Genomic DNA, 8,490 nt, shown 5'->3' with positions numbered 1-8,490 from the left:
CAAATTAGTGAAACCTAGCAGAAACTTGAGATGAACTATTGTTGTTATTAGGTGGTTTTTGTCTCCCGTGCCTTTTTTTTCTCTACCTTGGAGAGATGTTTTCACATCTGTGTCTACTTTTTTCCATATTTTTCTAACACAACCTAGATTTCATTGCCATTTCAGAAACCATTAGCAAAGAAACTACACCTTTTTAAAAAGAACTTATGCAATGGGAGGGCTTTTTTATGGGGCTCATGTAGGAAGACATAGTGGTAATTTTTATAAATATTTGACATTGGTGCAATGGATGAGGGATGCTTTTATGTCAAGCTCCCCATTTATGCAACAAGATAGACACAATTAAATGAGCGTTGGTATTGGTTTATGGTCCAGCTCGGATGAGTTTAAAGAGCATTTCTCACTGAGTTCACATGTGAAGTCATGAAGGAAACCCAGTTTTCATCTGTTGGGAATTGAACATTCTTTGCAATCCAAATAAAAGAACAATGGTAATTACACTGATAGATGGCATTTTCTCTTTATTGCTATTATTGATGGATTAAATCTCAAAGAACTACACATGTTTGGTAGAAATTATACTTGGGAAATAACTCACATATAACGACATATAAAAAACTTGATAGAATTCTAGTTATTCCCGAATGGGAATATAAATTTCCCTTACACTGTTCATGCTCCGAATAGAGATATTTCTGATAGTACACCTCTGCTTTTGAATTCTAACAAAGTGTCAACTACATATAACCAACAAAACATCAAGTTTGAACAAGGTTGGTTATTACATGATGGCTTCTACAATATGGTAAATGAAGTTTGGTTGAATCAGAATAGAGGAAATAAAGAAATGGCAAGCAAAAATTACAGTTATTAACTCAACGTTAACCCTTGTTATGTTTATCCATTTCTTTTGAGGTGATCAAGATTCTTCTGGCAAGTAACAACCATAGGAAAAAAGAATATCAATTGACAAAATGGAATATCATTTGCCAACCTAAAGATCTAGGAGGGTTGTGTGTGCGTAACATTGATATACAGAACAAATGTTTTTTGAGTAAGTGGTTGTGGATGGAGTATGGAAAAAGTTCATAGAAATAAATATCTTACGATTCAAACTATTGCTCGAGTAGCAAAAAATCCTGCGGATTCTCAATTTCTCATTTCTGGTTTCGGCACATGAAAGTTAGAGATACTTTCTTATCTACGGCACCTTTATTCTGAATGATGGCAACCGGATTAGATTTGAGAAAGATAAATGGCTTGAAAATGTTACTCTTAAAGAGCAATATCCTTCTTTATATAACATTGTGCATAAGAAAAATGATAAAGTTGCAACAATCATGAACTCTATACCTCTAATCATTTTTTTCATCTAGTTTTTATTTGGCCAAAGTCTAAATCTTTGGTATGAGTTAGTGACTAAAATTGTGCATATTCAGCTTGATGGCAATAAAAATAATTTAGATGGAATTTTCATCAGAATGGCTAATTTATAGTTCATTCTATGCATATGGCTATGATCAATAATGGATATGTAGAGATGAACAAGGTTATGTGGAAACTAGGATGCCACTCAAGTTAAATATTTTTATGTGGTACTTTCATAGAGGGGTAGTATTAACTAAAGATAATTTAGCTAGAACAAATTGGCATGGTGATACAAAATGTGGTTTTTGTATTCACAATGAATCTATTCAGCCTAACACTATCATAATGAATGTCATTTTAGTAAGTTTTTATGGAGAGTGATTCATGTGACTTTTGGCTTAGCACCACCTAATACTATCTCCCACTTATTTGGGAATTGGCTTTGGGAGTGGATTCTAAAGTCAAAATACATGTATTAGTAGGAGCATATGCGATTCGTTGGGCTTTATGGCTGAGTATAAATGACGTTGTGTTTAAAAATACTCCCATTATATCTTATATATAGGTACTTTACTAGGAAACTTATTGCCTCTGTTGATTGGCCATGTTGCAAAGGTGTGACGATGACAAGCACTTTATGCAAAATGCATGTTGGAGTACAGAGACTATGGTCATGCAGATCTTTACCAACAATGGATGAAGGTTTAGTAGCAGGATCTTTTCTTAACATAGCATCACCTTCTTTGAGTTGGTGATCTTTCAGTTTTTTTATCGTGATGGATTGTACTTGCAGTTCTAAATTGGCAACGATGTAATATTTGGTTGTAGCTTTGTTAAAGCAAAGACATGGATGTTTATTCCTATGTAAGAATGACAAAAGATGAAAGGAAATAAAAAGTACCTATTTTATACTGCACCTGGTTTTATTTGGTCTAAAATGGCGATACCTGGATTTGACTATTAGGATAATATTTGGTAAAAATTTTAGAATTATGAACATCAATTTTATATTATAATAATTTTATAAATCTAATAAATATAACACATTAGGATTGTAATTTTCAAAAAAAAAATGTGTATGAATTTTCAAAAAACTAATTGAGAAATTATTAATAGTCAAATATTTACTAAATCTTACTCTAAGCATCAAATATTTAAAACCGGAGAGAATACTTCTCAGTATTACAACAACAAGAGAGTTGGAGAATACCATTAGCTTCTCTTTGATCTAAGTACTACTACAACTATGAACGTGGACATGCCTCGTATCTAGTACTGGATATAATAGGTTTCACATTTTGAAACCGAGATAGTACCTTATATTATGCCATACAAGAGCATTATCATTTGAGCTCGTAACAATTAAAAGTCCCTCATGCCATTCTACCTAGAAACTTGAGCATTATATAAGGATATGCTATAGAAGTAACTGGTCACCTTCTATGTGGAATTACCACAATATGGATATTCTTCTTGACGAGAATAATTGTAGTCCAATTAAATACTATCTCTGTTTAAAGTTCTTCTTGACTCTTTGGTTGTAACGTTTGACCATTCGTCTTATTTAAAAATTTAGTACAAATATAAAACATAATAAGTCATATTTAAAGTTCTTTTGATAATAAAGTAATTCACAAGCAAAATAAATGATATTTCCATATTTTTTTAAATAAGATAAATGATCAAACATTGCGAACAAAGGGAGTAGTATTTAAAATAGGGTCCCCCCCCCCCTTCAGTTTTCCGTAAGAATGAAAAAAAAACTGCATGTTCACTTGTGCACCCAATTTTGCCTTATATAGGATGATAGTGGTCGACAGAATTATATGCTGTCTTTCAGATAGTGAGTTTGTTTCACTTGTTGTTCACGTCCTCTCTTTCAGTACACAAGAGGAACACAGTTACAATCATATCCAGAGAAGGATGATGATGCATCATTTTCCCTTTCTTCTAATACTGTTTTTTTCCATGTGGTAGACAGGTTTTCAAGAATCCTTTCTCAATAGAACATTAAATATTTAAATATTTGCCAGACGATTTTGTTCAAAAATTAAATAAAAATATTAGTTGGTATCGAAGTAAAAGGGTTAATTACAATCGAAATAAAAATGGTATTTTTAAAAATAATTTACTCTTGGCCTTTATACCTCAAGCCTTTGAAACAAACAGTTTTACGTGCAATAAAGAAATAGATTGTTATTCTAATATAAATAGGACATAGAGCAGTCACAATAGAATTGTTCAACCGATGGACGATCTAAATCATCGTATACACACTATTTATGCATAGGAAATTAATGCAGATTCAATGCAAGTTCAAGTATAAACCCTTCATCAGAAAAATGGTTAGCTAGCATCACGCGTAGTCACTAAACTTGCGGTACCACTACCAGTAGCAACTATGGGTGATCTCCCTCCAAATAAAACTTGGAATAGGAGAGTGATCTATTTTTCTTCCCTTGTCGATTTCCTGCTCCATCAAGAAGCACTGCTCAAACTACTCCACTTGCTGCAGCTGCACACACTGCACGGCTGGCCTACACAAAAATCTTGCAACACAACGCTGCACTCGCAGGCAGCAGTGCAGCACCACCACCATCACCACCATCATTTAACCACCAACCCCATATTTCCTGGATCCACAACCAATCCATCCCCCGGCATATGCATTTCCTGCCTTGTTTTTGGTGATGGTTGCAAAACTTGCAAGTGACCCACCTATAGATCACTCACATATCATTTTTTCCCCTAAACCACATGAACGAAATTATAATTACAATATAACTAACATATAATTACGAAGGTAACTAGTTATAATAGTATATAACTAGTCATGTAAATAAAATTATGCCCAAAGCTAAGTTCTAGTTAAATTAAAATTACATACTAGCTATATAGTAACTACATATTTAATTACCATGTTATAATTATCTACATTTGTACCAGCTTTGTTTTATGTTATAAGACGTTTTAGCCTTTTATAGATTCATCCATTAATATATATAATTTATATATTGATTAGCACCGACACAATAAATCTGGGTAAGACTAAGAGCAAGTTGAACACTATAGCCAATTGCTGGCTCCAAATCGTCTATAGCTAATTTAATAGTCAATTTATATAAAAGTTACATATAAACATATACTATACAATTAATATTTGGTCTCACCTATCATACACCTATGTCTATGCTGTAGCTTTGTTACAAATATATAGTCCGTTGCTCTTCTCTTATATTTTTAAAATATGTTTATAGCTGGCTTAAAAACTTTTACATTACGAAAGAGAGGGAGAATATATTTTTAGGGAAAGAATCATGGAACAGATTTATAGCAAAACCAGAATTTGCAAATCTCTTCCTCCTTTTTGGGGTCTTTCTCCTCCCCCACAATTTACTCCCCTATTTACTCCGTCCACCTTCCTCCATTTATGACCTCTTCCTCCTCCTCTCCTCTCCTCTCCTCTCCCTCCCACCTCCACCTGCTACTCTCTCTGCTCCCTTTCACACTCTGCCATACTCCCACCGCACTAGCTAGCTCGCCAGAAGCCAACGAGGTGGAAGAGAGAGAGAGAGGTAGGGTGGAGGTGGGCAGCGGCCACTTGCCGCTTTCCGAGCTGTCTGTCTGTACCCCATGAGACCACCGCCGGTTGCTCCGTGCCAAGAACTGGGGGCGGCGGTGGTGGTGGTGGGTTCTTGTTAGCGCCAAGATCTCGCTGTGCGCGCGCCGCGGCGGGGGGGCGGCGGCGGCGGCCATGGGCCGTGGTGGTAGTGAGCGGTGGGTGTTCTTGGCTGTGGCGGCGGTGGCGGCATGGAGCGCGGCGGCGCAGGAGCCGAACACGGACGACTACTTCGTGTCGAGGTTCTTCGCCAAGATGGGGCGCGCGGCGCCGGCGTCGGGGACGGCGGTGTGCGGGTGGCCCGGGGTGCGGTGCGACGGGGAGGGGAGGGTGGTGGAGTTCGCGGCCGCCGGGATGGGGCTGGAGGGCGCCATCCCGGAGGACACCGTCGGGAAGCTGGCGCGGCTGCGGTCGCTGGACCTCAGCGGCAACCGCCTCGCCGCGCTCCCCAACGACCTGTGGGAGGTGGGCGCGTCGCTGCTGGTGCTCAACCTCTCGCGCAACGCCATCCGCGGCGACCTCCCCAACAACGTCGTCAACTTCGCCAGCCTCCGGGTGCTCGACGTCTCCCACAACGGCTTCTCCGGCACGCTGCCGCCGGCGCTCGGCTCCCTCGCCGCCCTGGAGGTGCTCAACGCCAGCCACAACCAGCTACAGGGCCGGCTCCCGGCCGATTTCATCACCGGCTGCACCAACCTCACGTCCATGGATCTCTCCGGCAATGCGCTGGACGGCGACTTGCCGGACCTCTCGCCGTTCCGGTCGCTGTCCTACCTCAACCTGTCCGGGAACCAGCTCCGGGGCTCCCTCGTCGGAGCGTTCCACGAGCAGCTGAGGGTGGTAGACCTCAGCAAGAACAGCTTGTCCGGACAAAATTTTAGCAGTGGATATAGGGGCTCATCTTTGACATACCTCGATTTATCCAGCAATGAGCTTGTTGGGGAATTCACTGTTGCCAACCGGTTTCGGAACCTGAAGCATTTGAATCTTGCATTCAACCAGTTGTCCATGGCAAATTTGCTCATGTCCATAAGTGGGATCTCTGGATTGGAGTCTGTCAATTTGTCAAGCACCGGGTTGCATGGGCAAATTCCTAGGGAGTTGTCTTCCCAATTGGTTGGATTGAAGGTGCTTGATTTGTCGCGGAATAATATCAGCGGATTCGTGCCAGACTTGAGTGCACTCCGCCTGCAGGTGCTGGACTTGTCAGTGAACAACCTCACTGGTGAGATCCCTGTCGCATTGGTGAAGAAGTTGGTGTCCATGGAGCGCTTCAACTTCTCGTACAACAACCTCACCGTTTGCGCCTCGGAGCTCTCTCCCGAGGCGTTTGCGGCTGCCTTTGCTAGGTCCAGGAATGATTGCCCAATTGCTGTCAATCCGGACCGTATCCAGAGAAGTGGGGGCAAACGCAAGGGGATGAAGTTGGCGTTGGCCATTGTGCTCTCGCTCTTCTTCTCAGTTTTTGGGCTTCTTTGCGTGGCGGTTGCATGTCGGAGGCGGAGGAAGAGGGGTGATGTATTGCCTGCTGTCAAGCAGGTTTCGTTCAAGGAGGAGCCAGGGATTTCAGGCCCATTTGCATTCCAGACTGACTCAACAACATGGGTTGCTGATGTGAAGGTTGCAACATCTGTCCCGGTTGTCATCTTTGAGAAGCCCTTGCTGAGTTTCACATTCGCTGATCTCTTGGCAGCGACATCAAATTTTGATAGGGGAACTCTGCTGGCAGAGGGGAGATTTGGGCCGGTGTATCGGGGTTTTCTCCCTGGTGGAATTCAGGTTGCTGTGAAGGTGTTGGTCCATGGTTCAGCAATGGCTGACCAAGATGCTGCAAGAGAGCTTGAGCGTCTGGGACGGATCAAACATTCTAATTTGGTTCCTTTAACCGGTTACTGTTTAGCGGGTGATCAGAGAATCGCCATCTATGAGTACATGGAGAATGGCAATTTGCACAACTTACTTCATGACTTGCCTCTAGGAGTTCAAACCACTGAGGATTGGAGTACCGACACATGGGAAGACCACAATGGCAATGTTGCCACTGAAAACATCACACCGGAGGGTACTGCGACATGGATGTTCCGGCACAAGATTGCGTTAGGCGCCGCGAGGGCACTGGCATTCCTCCACCATGGTTGCATCCCGCAGATCGTTCACCGCGACGTGAAGGCAAGCAGCATCTATTTCGACTGTGCAATGGAGCCTAGGCTGTCCGATTTTGGGCTGTCGATGATCGCCGGGACCAGCACGGACGACAACCTGCTGCACCATTCCCCCGGCTACGCCCCGCCGGAGTTCTCCGACTCGGAGAACGCCATGGCGACGGCCAAGTCCGACGTCTACAGTTTCGGTGTCGTGCTGTTTGAGCTGGTCACCGGCAAGAAGCCGCTGGGTGATGTGTACCCTGACCAGAAGGAAGCCAGCCTGGTGAACTGGGCCAGGGCAATGGTGAAGGCGAACCTCGGATCGAGCATCATCGATCCGAAGATCCGCGACACCGGGCTGGAGAGGCAGATGGAGGAGGCGCTGAGGATCGCCTACCTCTGCACTGCCGAGCTGCCATCCAAGAGGCCAGCCATGCAGCAGATCGTTGGCCTGCTCAAGGACATTGAGCCCAAGGTAGCCGAGCAGGAATGAAAGTGATTACTGGTAGTGTTTTGGGTATTGAAAAGCAAGTGTAGGCAGTGAGCTTCTTAGTTGTTTTGGCATAGTGGAGCTCACTGCAGTGCCATGCCCTGCTCCTCTGCTGGGATATATCTTTTTTTTTTCCTTTGCTTTTTTCTCTCTTTTTCTTTTTTATTCTTCCACTTGTTGAGATGTTGCAATACAGCTTGCTACACCTGCTCCTTACTAACAATGTTACTCCCATTGAGAGTTATGACACATGGAAGCTCTCTCATCAATGTGCTTGTTTTGCAAGAGAAAGAGCAGGCAGCCGCTGTCCTGGTCCCTGCATTCTCTGCCCACTGTCAATGAACAATATAAGCAAGCATGAAACACCTTTAATACTGCTTCCTGGTACAAGGCTTACCTGTTCTTTTCAAATCAAGCTGTCAAAAAAAAAAATGAAAACAGAGGGCAGTACTCATTCATTGGCATGGTTGCAGCTGCAAAAAAACCTGCATGTCCTTAAAGTGTGCTAATAATCACTGTTTAGAAGATTAAAGTGTGTTCCATAACCATCATTATGTTCCTACTTTTTTTCCAGTTTTTATCATCCCTGCTGCACCTGCATGCACTGTCATTGCATTGACACTTTTCTTTGCTCCTTTTAATTATTTTTTTCTACTGGCTCTTCTTCTCCGGGTTACGCTAAGTGCATTAATTATGCTCTTGGCCATGCGTGGCTGCCAGTGTGATAGCCTTTTGAGAGGCCATCACTGAAGAGAAAAAAAAAATAACCACACACAAATCAAATCGCTTTCTTGAATCGCTATCAAGCATGCGCGCCACTTCTGATCATTGTGCTTTTTTTTTCCCCCTCTTTTTCTAGTGTAGAGCAC

At 42.5% G+C, this 8,490-nt stretch overlaps 1 protein-coding gene across 1 annotated transcript; it reads left to right on the top strand.

Moving 5' to 3' along the window:
* Positions 1 to 4,826: 4,826 nt before the first annotated feature.
* LOC102705836 (probable LRR receptor-like serine/threonine-protein kinase At2g24230) lies at positions 4,827 to 7,885 on the top strand. The gene has a single exon (XM_006659939.3). The coding sequence runs from the start codon at positions 5,123 to 5,125 to the stop codon at positions 7,622 to 7,624; it is 2,502 nt and encodes an 833-aa protein (XP_006660002.3). The 5' UTR covers positions 4,827 to 5,122; the 3' UTR covers positions 7,625 to 7,885.
* The last annotated feature ends 605 nt before the right edge of the window (positions 7,886 to 8,490 follow it).

The sequence above is a fragment of the Oryza brachyantha genome, chromosome 8 (genome assembly GCF_000231095.2).
Source record: "Oryza brachyantha chromosome 8, ObraRS2, whole genome shotgun sequence".
In the NCBI taxonomy this organism is placed as follows: Eukaryota; Viridiplantae; Streptophyta; class Magnoliopsida; order Poales; family Poaceae; genus Oryza; species Oryza brachyantha.
The sequence above is the reverse complement of the archived record's forward strand: the minus strand, read 5'-3'. Positions and strand labels throughout refer to the sequence as shown.

Bases quoted from the DNA above. Each gene is read 5' to 3' on its own strand.
- LOC102705836 (XM_006659939.3), top strand. From the start codon at position 5,123: ATGGGCCGTGGTGGTAGTGAGCGGTGGGTGTTCTTGGCTGTGGCGGCG.